The sequence below is a fragment of the Drosophila mauritiana genome, chromosome 2L, assembly GCF_004382145.1.
Source record: "Drosophila mauritiana strain mau12 chromosome 2L, ASM438214v1, whole genome shotgun sequence".
In the NCBI taxonomy this organism is placed as follows: domain Eukaryota; kingdom Metazoa; phylum Arthropoda; class Insecta; order Diptera; family Drosophilidae; genus Drosophila; species Drosophila mauritiana.
This window is the reverse complement of record NC_046667.1, coordinates 8,674,570-8,687,607: the sequence shown is the minus strand read 5'-3', so window position 1 is coordinate 8,687,607 and position 13,038 is coordinate 8,674,570. Positions and strand designations below refer to the sequence as shown.

The 13,038-nt window shown below is 42.7% G+C and overlaps 1 protein-coding gene across 1 annotated transcript; it reads right to left on the bottom strand.

Moving 5' to 3' along the window:
- Nucleotides 1-12,044: 12,044 nt before the first annotated feature.
- On the bottom strand, nt 12,045-12,963 carry LOC117141835. Its single transcript, XM_033305495.1, has one exon. The coding sequence runs from the start codon at nt 12,866-12,868 to the stop codon at nt 12,140-12,142; it is 729 nt and encodes a 242-aa protein (XP_033161386.1). The 5' UTR covers nt 12,869-12,963; the 3' UTR covers nt 12,045-12,139.
- Nucleotides 12,964-13,038: the final 75 nt, after the last annotated feature.

Here is a 13,038-nt window from a genome sequence, read left to right as displayed (position 1 = left end):
TTTGGATGTTTTAGTAGGCATGAGCGATCGGCCATGGACTCGGGGGTATGGCCCATTGTGAGGGGCGCATTTGTTTTTGTGCGCTACAATTTCGTTGAGCGGAGACTCCCCTGGCAGGCATTTATTTATGGGGTATTAGCCGGGCCTTAGCGATCCGCTTCTTGGCCCAACTCACTCCCCGGCTATTTTGACAGTAACAAGTTGGCCAGCAAATATATGAGCCGGGACAGTCACTAACTGTCGTCGTTTGCCGTTCGCCGCGCCGTATCGTTTCGCTTCGCTTTGGTACATATTTCATCGATTCATTTTAAAGATGAAGTTATGAACGCCAAAGCACCACAAAAAAATCGAAAAAAAGCGTATTCCAATTTGAATATTTGATTGGGACGCTCGCGAGCTGCGAGCTCCAAGTCAACTCTCCGGTTCAATCGTCAATTTATGCGGCGTGAACGGTTATCATTTGTTGTTGCTGCCTGCTTTAAGGTAGCCGTGGAAGTTGGCCAAGAGGAGGAGGGCTACGTGACATGCGCAGGTGTTCCAGCCGTCGAGCCATTGATCCAAAATCGGAAGTCGCCCAAATACGTGGGTCTTGGTCAAGGGTGGCTTTGCCAAAAATAGCTTTGACGGAATTAGTAAATCAAATTAAAAACTTTAAATATTTAAATATTGCATAAAACATTAATTACTCTTTCGCGCACCTCCAGATACAAATATGTCATTAAAAGTAAAGTAAAGGAATGCATTTCTGTTTTGAAGTGAAATCTTAGCAGATTATGGTACTCTATAGAACATAAGAAATCGATAGACGTTTCATTCTTTTGAGATACTTAAGGTGCCAAATGCTTGACGAAAGTAGTTTCTAGGGGAGAGGATTGCAACTGATGCATGTATCTGACAAACCGTTGGCAACTGATCTGTTAGGTCAAGTGCGGTGCAGTCGTATATAAGGTTTATAGTCGCCTTTATCGAGCTTATCAGATCGGGGCAGCACTCTGCCGACAACAACTTAATTTTCTCGCCTCGACTCGAAAATGTAGCCGGGTTTATGGGTGTGAATAAATCAACGGAGCTGTCAGAGCTCGTCTATGGGTCAAAGGCAAGAGATCATGGCATCTGCACATCATGGCTAACGGTAATGGGCCAGAGTGTGATTGAGATCGGACTGAAATCGGAGTCTGAGTTGCGTTTGAGATGGATGCTCGCTTCATTTAAATTTACAAGAGGCAACCACCTCAGACATCAACTACTTAACGCAGCCATTACACGATCGATGATGAGGCCCAGCCAGCCGATGGGGATGGGTATGGATGTGGAATGGGGAATGGGGACTTTGGTAACTTCATTACCACACTCCAGACCCCCAGATTCCAGACCCCCACTCTGGCAGCTACTCAATAGTCGGGACGGTTGTGCGGTTCGGTTCGGTTTCGTTTCATTTTTCCAACATTCGTGCACTAATGACACTTTAATAAATCATTCGAAAGGTGAGACATCGAGTGCAAGTTAAAGTCGATGATGGTCCGAAAGGGTGTTCACAAGAGAAAATGAAAAACCCAATCCAGCACCAGTACCAAAACCAAATGAGAAATGCGGTTACTCGGCCCGTTCAGCAGAACACTGAAATAACTCCGTGGAATGATATTTCATGGATAGTGGCAGGCTTCAGGACCGAAAAAGAGAGTTATGTAAATTTACGAGACCGTAGTTATGAGGAATTGAAACGTCTTCTCGATCCATTTGTAATGTGATACGCAAAATGGTAAACTGTAAATGGGAGAAATACTCTTGACAAATATAAATAGCTTTCGAACATTTCTATATACATACGAGAAGTATTTAAAAACCAATCCAAACCAGTCGATTAGTTAACATAATGTTAGCATAACAAATATTTATCCTGACACAAGCACGCCCTTTTGAATACAACTCACTTCATTCATTCGACTAACTTTTCGACCTTCTAATGCAAACTATTTTTGAGTATGCATACCCGAAGGGTTTTTAAATCTAAATTATGATAGCTTCTGCATAAAAACAATGGTCCGGCGTAGAGCTCCAAAAAGCCCAAAACAAGACAAAACAACCTGCCTCGACTTAAAGAAGATGATACCAAATTCGAATTATTTACGAAATTAACATTTTCTCGTTGACATCTTATTAATACTTCACACCTTTTTCTTCGGCTCCAAAATCGATTGTTATTTTATTAAAATTAGTCAACGCGCCGCACACAGGAACAACAAATCTCCATAGTCGAAATGACTAAAAAAAAGTCAAAGGCCGTCTATCCGTCGAGACTATATTCTTTGATAACGAGTTAAGTTTGAGTTCCAGACCTAAAACCCATAAGACTGTTTGGCTGAAGAACTAGATGGCATGATATGGGACTGGTTCCTCCAAAGAATCAGAGGGTTTATTGAATCTTTATGCGCTCTGTTGGTGCTTTTAATTTATTTAAGCAATTTAAATATTTTTTTAGCCTGCTGCTGTATTTAGAATTTTGATTACTGGCAGCTTTGACGCCGCTTCGCTTGTTTTAATATTAATTAGTTGCTGGGTGCTGCTTTTAATACATTCGCGGAGCTATATAAATAAATTTTAAATTAAGGCAGTCTCGCTGGGAGCCACACTCAACATTATTAAAATATTAATAATGAACGCAAACAACAAGCGTAGCCGCCAAAATGGAAAATAAGGCAAAACGTTTATGCATAATCCTAATTCGCTGGTGTGAGGTTCTCGGGCAAATGCGACAAATTAAAAATTCACATAAAATATATTAAAAATTGATCGTAAATTTCGTGCACTCAACAAACAACGAAAACTCCCTCACAAAACCACTAATACCCCTCCAGCCGTTATTGTTCATGGTTATTAAGCTGTATTAATTTTGCATTTCTTGATTTTGTGTGTTTTATAATCATTCCTTAATGAAGTGTAGGTTGAAATTGTAATTGAATTTAATACTTTACTGATTTCTGTTGCAATTAATTCGTCATAACTTAAGCTTTATAGGATTCTCGAATGATACGTTAAACTGAATACCATAAGATCTTGTTTTCGAAATGCTTTAATCAACAAAGAAACTATTGAAACATTTGAAACTATCTATCTCATACAAACGGAATTACGTCGAGAGTTTAAGCATAAGCTTTGAAATATATAATTACATTCAAATCCGATAATGGTGGTTACATATTTTCGTATACAAAACATTTAAGCAACATGTGGGAGTGGTTCATCCTGACCAATTTACTACAGTTTGGCTGAGGGAACGATGGGCCCTATAAATCAGCTTTCGTCCGGCTGACAAACCAAAATCATATTTAATTTATTTTGGCCAAATGATTTGGCATAAATGGTCGGCAGGGCCCGCCGATGCATTATGAGGAGAACCGCTTTAAATGACCATGACTGTGAAAATTTCTGGCAATGAAAAACATTTGTCATATGCACAGCGTTTGGATGAGGGGGTGGTGGTGTCGAAGAGGTCCCGGAACCAGGGGATCCGAGGAGCACAATCCCCACCGAAATTACCATGGAAAGTGCTGCATCATCGACGGCAAAGCAACTAACTGCCTGGCTCGTTAATGTCCTCGTTCCCGTTCTCGTCCGCGTCCTCGTCGTTGTCCTTGCCTGGCTTTATCTTGCCCTACCCCCACCCTGTGTCAACATATACTTGTATTGCGAGTTGGTGTCTGTGTCTGTGACTAATGTGCACACCTGAATCGTCGCAGGACGCGCACAGGTGCAGGATTTCGGGCTGCGAGGCAGAAGCAGCAGGCAGCCCAAGGACCTCAAGGCCTGCAAGCGGAACATTAACGCCAGGCTGTCTGCTGCATCGCCTCTGGCCTGATCGATATATTCCGATTAATCAGTCGACTTTTGTCGCCTTCGTCCTGCGACTCCCAGCAGCGCCGGAGGTGTGAAAGATTTTACGATCCCTCAGTCGGCTTAGCTGGAAAAATGCTCTCCCCGCTGGGCGGTGGAGTCTCCGATCCAGGATCGTGCTGTGTGTCCTGGAATTCGGGGACCCACCTAGTGTGGGAAATTTCTACACGGCACTGTGCGAACATTCGTTTATTTTATTTGCATGGGAATGTACTAAAATTTTCCGACTTTCTTTTTTTCCCAGCTGCTTCATTTATTACTTAGTTTCTTTTATACAATTATCTAAAACATATTTGCTGAAGAATCCAGTAATGGCTAGTAATATATATTATATTTAGATTTCTACTACCTTTGCCTTGTTAATTTTTAAATAATTGCAAAACGATTAAATTTTCCGAGTTAAGCAAATACCCGCCAGAATATTTGGCCAACCCCGTAATTTGTTTTCATTTATTTCCGTGGACATTTCGCAATTACTCACAGACACTTCTGCTCCAGGAATGGATGGATGGAGTGAGCCGCTGGTGGGCGACTGGCGGGGATTGATATTGACTTAAACCGCCGGGTCGGTGGTCGGTTGACATTACCAGGCCCGAACACGTCGCCCCCAATGGCAAATGGCAAATGACAGATGCTGTCAGCCACAAAATGCATAAACAAATACGAATACATGCTCGAGGGGCAGCGCGCGGGGCTGGGGGGGTGGTTTTCGGGCGGCGGCTTTGGCATATGCATTTTGTGCACGAGGCCGCAGCGGACGCTCATTAATTATGAAGGTATTAATATTGGACCGGAGCACACACACTCTCGCACAAAAGGACTTGCCTACATACATGTGCATATATGCACAAACATACGTAGATGGGCATAAATTTTGAGCAAACATAATTTATTACAGCACACAAGCACATTTGTTTATATGTATGTATATATGGTTAGGATGTCGCTGCTGCCTGTGACTTTGTTTATTTGTTTGTCGGTTTTAACGCTCAAAATATTGTTTGCCCGGGCCAGGAAAAAAATTAGCACAAACACACATGCATCCACTGAGTTGGGGTCACCGCACCGATGGCAGTCGCCATTTTGTCCAGTTGGATGCCATTTTGTTGGCGTCGGGAAAACTCATGGCGAGAATTTCTTTAAAAAAACCACAAATACTTCCTTGTTTCAATAGCAGAAAGTATATAATTTTATTAAACAACGCACACATTGTCGTTTGATTTTTTGGAAAGAAGTGGTAATATAATGATATGCATAAGAACTAGTTTGTTGACCACATGCAAAAAAGAACATTTGTGAAAAGTAATATTTACTCAGCTGACACAATTATGCCAACGTTTCAGTACCAACTCTGGTGATTTTCCAGTCTAGTAGTATTCTAGGAAATATAGTTAAAGACGCAAGGGTTAAATAGACATTTGCAATTACCTCCACTACCTTTTCAGCGGAATATCTATAATTTTCTCGCCGCAGGGCAAGTAAAATGGCTTCCATAAGCCACTCGGAGAAGCCACAAAAAATGGTTTAATTAAAAAAGCAATATGAAATATGAAATGAAAAATGTGATGAAAGGTTTTAGCCATCAGCGAGTCAGGCAGCCGTGAACCTTGACAATTATCTTCACACATTTGCTGGGAGGCGGGGGAGCCCGGGTATCATATCATCGGGTTATCAGGGTGTCAGGGTATCGGGGGAATGAGGATAATCTGCTGACAGTCGCATCGAGTCCTTGTGTGTGACCTCCTTTTGTGCCACTCCGATTGGGATTGGAAGAGACAACGCCTAAGTCGACGAGGATAACTCGCGTTCAATCACGGCCGCTGAAAAGGAAATGAAAGCAGACTTCCAGATACAATAATCGAATAAGCCGCGTATTCATTGCGCGAAAATAGAGGCAAGAATAAATCCGCACATGTCCACCGGGAAGGAGCCGCGCTGAAGATACAGATATCCAGATACAAAGACGCTCCCGGGGAACACAAAAAGCTGGGAGTTGCAGGCGTTGCAGCAGTTGCTGATGCATCAAAAGCCTAACACGAGGATTTGTCTTTTCAAATGCTCTTCCATTTCAAGTGAAAAAGAAGGGGTTTCGTTTGGGTTGGGGTCCTGCCATTACGGCTTAGGCCCGATAGATATAATGGCCTTATAAGCAGCTCGCTCGGTGCCAATTTCATCCGCTTAGCAATCGGTATGAGATGGGTGGGGAAACTCAGGGGATGGCACGGTTTGAGGTCGCTTTACATGATTATTATTGCCAATGAAATGGCAAGAGGAAAATCAAATTAAAATATACAATTTTAATGGCCACTGGGATGGCACTTTGGCCGGGCCTTTTGTTCTTGGCCCATAACATTTTGCCAGTTGAGTTCAGTTCAGTTCAGCTCGGTTTGGTCCGGTTCGCTGGTTCAATCTGCGATATGACATAATGCGTTTGGCGTCACGTTACGTTGCGTTGCAACTGTCTACAGGGCAGACTGCTCCCATTTCCTACCCTTTACGTAATTCATTAAAAAAGTTAATTTTTACCATCCGCTCGGCGGTCCGTGGGCCCGATTGTGTGCTGATTATGGCCACAGGCCCGAAAGGATATGCCGCCTTATTGGCTTTGGCTTGTGGTCAGATAGTTCGCAAATGATTATGCGGCCAGGACACACAACGCACTTGGGAAACATAATTTCCGCGCCAGAGATTTAAATTATGCGATATGGCAGTAAAGTTGGGAAGCTGGCGCTGCTGACCTACCCAATTTGTTCAGCTTTCTGTGTTTCAGGGTATTAAAAGTTGGCAGAAACAACTAGTAGGTCCGTCCACCTAGTTCTACAACGATTATTGCTATTTTACAATATTCCTACTATCTTACTATAGAATCTCCGTAATTAAAGTGAATCTTCATGCCTCACTCCTTTGTATTGCTCCCTGCATCGAATCAAATCGGTGACCCCTGCTGCACCTTTTCGCATGCCTTCGCAACTGCCTTTACACACCTTTTCCATTCTTACGGGCTACCATAAAAATATTTTAATTAAATTACACATCTATGCCCAAGATATCCTTTGCCGAGTGCCGAGTGACTTGGACAGACCCGGGCAAACCTTCAACTGTGACCGGAACACTGGCATAAAGCGCAGTCCATTAATCATTCAAATTACCCATACATCATCATTACCCACAGCTCTCAGTGTCCCTCTGCAGTTTCCATTTTCCACTCCGCTCTGGCCCCTTTCTGTCTGCGGAAAATCTTGGCTTCAGAAAAAAAAGAAAGAAAAATCTTCTGAAATTATTCAATGAGGGCGGTCTCAATTAGTTTTAGGCGTTTCACGGCCTCAGTAAACAGGTAGAGTTAGAGGGTCGCTTCTGCGGGGGGCAACGGAAAATTGTTCAGTTACCTGATTCGGGCATTTGGCCAAGTGGAAGTTCTTAGACAGAACGGCGTCTACAGCATTTTCCACGAACCGCACTAAGCCGCTTGAAAATGGACTCTGGCCAAGTGGAATGAATTCGGAAAATGTCCGATCAGTTGGCGCTAAATGCAGTTTACATTCGTAGACATTACTTGATAACTAAGGGTCATTTTAAATAACTTGTATTCTTGGTGATTTCCCATGACATTTTAATAAAAAAAATAGTCTTAAATTTCTAAACTTTTTTTTAAAGATTTATAACATAATTTAGCATGTTGAATAAGTGGGTTTTGTCTTATCTTATTCCAAGTTAATTCATCAATCGCAACTTTGACCATTTTTCTTTAGCTATTTAACCGTAATAAATCGACCACATCATCCCCGGACTGGGGTTTAAAAAAAGTGCCTTGCAAATGATATCCGAGTGCACCTCAAGTGCTGCACTCGCCTCATTTGGCGTAATTCCATCTGCGACATCTGATTCCCCTGCCACCCCATTTCCACTCCCGTTTTCATTCCCATTTTGCCAGCGCCTGCGGTTGTCGCGCTTTCATCGCTAAAGAGCGTTAACTAACCGCAGCGAATGATCAAATATCGAAAATCAATTCCGCAGGCCATTGTCACCCATAATTAAAGTCCACAGAACCGAATGCCCGCTGAGGTGGTGTCACATTCGAGTCGAAGTCAGGGGTTTCCCGGAGCAGTCAGTCGAGCGATTCGAGGTCTGCCGAGCTGGGAATTCTCTCACGAGTGCCACTCCAGGCTGTGATAAGGATATGGGATATGGGACAGGCGGAGCAGACGGAACCGACCCACGGAACGAACAAATTGGAAAGACATTTAAATGCGTCCACCACTAAAACAAAACCCAAGGAGCGGCCTACCCTCTTTAGGGGTCTGAGGCTCGGTCGACCGCAGCTTCCGAAACCCATTTGGGTTAGTTTTTGAGTTTTCAGTTACTCCTGCCGGTCTCAATGTCAACTGCAAGAGTTTCTCAAGCGTAACAAGAAATAAGTTACATGACTTTCAACGGAAGTTGTGCGAATGTATCACTTCACCCCAAAAGGCAGAAGAATATATGTATACACAGATATATGTGGATGAACCTTTGAGGGTCGGCTTACTGTCTGACTGTCTGATCTGGTCTGGTCCACTTCGTTGGCAACTTGATTCTTAATTATTGCATTTATGCTCTGCCGACAAATTTGCGGTAATTGAATATGCCGAGATCTGGTTCTGGGCCCACTGATGAAGTCAATGTGCAATTGCCATTTGGTTAGACCCAACCACCTTTGTCTCTCACGTAATTAGTGCGTTGAGTTATAGTTTATGATATTTGGGGTTAGAACTTGTTATCCCTTCCCGGGCAGAGTTTTGGGTGATTTTTATACCGGAATAGGACCGGACCCCGGACCACCCGGATCTGCCTATAACCAGATTATGATTGTCAAAGCCACAGACTTCGAAAGTGGGTTAATGAGGCTATTGAGGATCTGACCAGAGCTTACAAGGTTCAAAAGTGCCTATAAGTGGCAAAAGTTGGAAGACACCTCTTGGGTATTATCGAGTTACCCCTTTATCTTTCTTCTCAATTGTCTAAATTATTTTCCAATTAATCTGGCCTATACAGACTTGATTTAATTGCCATTGTCCCAGGAAACCTCTTAACCTGAATTTAGACCCTTACTTCTTAAGGTTGTCCTGTTAAAGGTTAACATGCTGAAGTAACTTTTTCTCTTAACCTAATTATTTGATAATTAATTTATTTAGGTCTGCGATCACCACCCTTGAGAAAACCCTTGCATCCAAGTGAAGTGAAAAATTCGGTTAAATGTGTTTCAAATTTAGTTTTAAGCATGGTTTCGCCTTTTCCAAGTCCATTAAGCATTCAAATTGTATCTTTTGCTTTAATTGGTTTACTTGTTTGTTATTTGTTGCAGAGTTATATTTTGCCTCAGGTGCAGACACAACCTCATCCGCGCCCTTCCGCCCGTTGCATTTGTCAATATTTTGGCCCGGAACTGCAGAGCTGGAGGATTGGAGGACCGGTAAACCGGAGAGCTGGAGGACTGGAGGGCTGTAGGCAAACAAACATGCTTAAAATAACAAATTAGCATAGGCCGGGGGAACGCGGCCCTGGGACTACGGACTAAAACAACAAATATACAGCCCTAGGGTTTTTGGGAGGAGGGCGGATGAGATGGCCTGGAATGGGTTGCCAGCAAGCTACCAATTTGGTACACTCACTCGAGATCGGGTTCCAAGTGGTGTGGTTTTGGTGCTGGCTCGCTGGCTGGCTCAAAAGTTACATCAATCACCATCAACACTCAACAACTCATCGACATCGAAATACCAAAATGGCGCATTGGTGTTAATGATGCCGACTTTGAAATTTTACCGACGCGCCCACAAGAGTTTCTTTTTGCAAAAATAAAAAAAAAATACGCAAAAAGCAAATAAGGCAAGTGTCGTTTTCAAGTTTTCATCATCATCATCATCATCGCCATCGTTCGTCACTGGAGGGTCACATTCGTCATTGGGCAAACAAATGAAGGGGACGTCGAGCTGACAGATAATTTTTTCCAGCTTGTGCTGAATGATGTGCGAACAAGTTGTAATTATTTCGCATTAAGCCACGGAACGCGGCGAAACGAAGATATGCTGATGACACCGATGTATTGGCCATTGGTTCTGGTATTTCCCCTCCACAATTCCTTTCAAGAACCAAGCCTCTCAAGACTGTTGCATTGAACCGAATCGAGAAAAAAGGAATTCAAAACTGATACGATGTTGTCCAATGGAATTTCAGATTTTAACTTAAAATACAAATTTTAAGGAACCAAAAAAGTTTCCTCTCGCATTTTGATAGTAACTCAAGTTTTGACTTTAAATCATATATCGAAGTCCTTCAGCAACTAGTTTTTGTTGGCCATTAGGACCACGACCCAATGTAAACGATTATGACAAATTCCACCACCGTAGTAGGCTCAGTTATCTGGGAGAGAAATCAAACTGCTGCTGCCACATTTCGTTGCATTTAATTATGCGAAAGCCTTCGATAGCCAGCTACCAGTTGACATTGAAGTCTCGCTTTCCCACGTTAAGGCACACACAGTTAACCGCCTACCAAAGTCGTTAGCAGAAGTTGGGCGGAAAAGTCGGGCCCCCTTCTCTCGGCTCGATTTACAATGCTTCCGCGTATTTATTTTTTGTCACCGGAAAGGTAAATCACAAGCTGACCACGCAACAAGCGGAATTATTCCTTTTTCCCCAGTTTCCACTCTTACCGTTTGAGGGTGAAAATGAGAGTTTGGAAAGCGCGCAAGTTTTCCGCGCGCATTAACAACCCCTGGCCATCAGGATTGGGTTTCGGGTGGCAAAGTAACCACCGCGAGACGTCGCGAACGTTTAATTGCATTCGATATGCGCTTTTCGGAATTTTCCCACGATTTTCGTGTAAGATTTTTCCGAAAGGTAACTAGCTCAGGTCAGTTAAGCGCAGCGCGGGTCCAGATGCCTGTATCGAAAGCTGCTGCAAGCGAATGGATGCGAATGCACTTAGATAAATTTGTAAAATTTATATGTTATATGTTAATACCATAATTAGTCTTTTTATAGCTAATGTATAGGAAATAGTAAAAATAAATAAAAAAAATATGTTTATTTACCCATTATGTAGTTGCTACATAAATAAGTAATATATATTTTAATATTTATTCTTTCAGAATTTGAAATAGTATGGGTTCCTATAACCCATACCATTATTTCTCGCAGTGTTCATGGTGGTGGCAGTCGTTGATCATCACCATCATCATCACCATCGCTATGCACACTATCATCCTGATAATCAACATTTATGGCCGCTGATTGTTTTCGCGACTGACCGCGACGCCTTCGAATAAAAGGGTTGCTACTCCCAAAAGATACGGCAGATACTTAGGTGGATCTGGATCTGGATCGGAGACCCTCGCCGCGAAGTCTGAGATTTGTGTGACTCATAACGAGTTTCCTCTCGCCTCGATTGGACCTTAAGTGGATATTGCATTGTCGAGGGACTCGCGATCCTTTGTCTTGCCCAGCTGCCGCTTTGTTTGGTCTTGGACAGTCCAGTACCCTGCTCGATTAATCCTGTTTCCAGTGGCACTTCTTGTGTTACGCCAGCTTATCAAATAGACGGAGTGCAGTAAAGGATTCTTTATGTAAATTTCGTATGAGAGTTACGTTTTTCCCCGGATTAATCCAGTTCAAATCGATGCGAGAGTTTCTTATTAAAGCTGCACGGGGATGGTTATGATCTCGGACAAACGGAACTCTAGTTTTGATATTCTTCACGCCTAAATTATTAAATTTTATAACAAAGGAAGCTGCTTCGGATGGACCTTTATTTGCACAAATCTTTAAAGAATATAAATCTATTTGCACTGAGTTATAACGAAATTAATTGCAAATATGAATCCGGTTTTGAAATTCGTGTTTGCTGTTTACCTACTCAATAAAGGCTGCTGAATCACATGTGCAGTGAATGAAAGCCATCACCATACACGCCCCACCAAAATTGAGACACGTTGCACTGCCAATTTAGCGGTTTATTTATTTATTTCACTTCCAGACAATCCCCCATTGTTTGGATCTGGCGCATGCCAAGGAACTCTGTCCGTAGTCCCAAAACAATGAGCCGAAAATTTCGAACAGAACAGTACAATAACCATATGCACAGTAATGCAAAAATACCAAAATCACCTTCCGCGTTGATAATTCTAGTTTTCATACAGTTTATTTAGTAACCACGTGCAAATCAAATTTTAAGATTTACCGAATTTCATACGACTGCCAAAAGAGACTTGCATTTAACAACTTGTTTTCAGCGCACTTGTAAAGGATATGGCCAGGATGCGTTCGTGCAGGATCATGTAGGAGAAGAACTGCAGGACACTGAGGAACAGATACTCGTTCTTGGGCACATCGAACTGGCGATCGTGGATTATGGTAGCCGTGTACATCACCATGCATATGGCCACCAGGGCGAATGTGTTCCGTACCGCATAGTATATTCCCTGGTAGTTGATAAATAGGACATTGATGAAGAATATGATCATCATAATGTTGGCTATTGCCACCAAACAGCTGAGCAGCAGATCGCCGGGAACAATGAACATGGGAAAGTAGGCGCCCCAAAATATCGAGGCCAACATCAAGGCAACCACCACAATGCCGGCGTAGAAGTTGACGAGTCTATTCTCATTGTGCTTCTGTTCCATGGCTATATAAATAGTTGAGCTCTCCACGATCGCTGCGATAATGATGTAGTTGAAGGGCACCTTGCGTCCTAGTTTGGTCCAGGATAGTGTGGCGACTGCGAAAAAGGTGCACAGAAGCCACCAGCCGTAGCGCTCCTCCGATCTGCTGTGGCTCAGCATATGGGTGTAACCTATAATGATCCACTGCGTCAATGCGATGGCAGCCAGGATTACACTAAGTCCGTATATCTTGGCCGCATGACTGATGCTCTGATCCGGCGGTTCGCCATAGACCTCCTGATCTATGTTCCGAAAAGTGTTTCTTTGAATACTTGGCATTGGACTAGAAAATACCAGAGTTTATAAAATTCCAATTATCGATTTCTTGACTTTATTGCTCCAAACAAATTCAAATGTTTACCCGAAAGGTTTCTACTGGGTTATCTAGATCGGATTTACAATACTTACCTTGTGCGGTCTGCATTCTGTACATACTGTAGCAGGTGTAA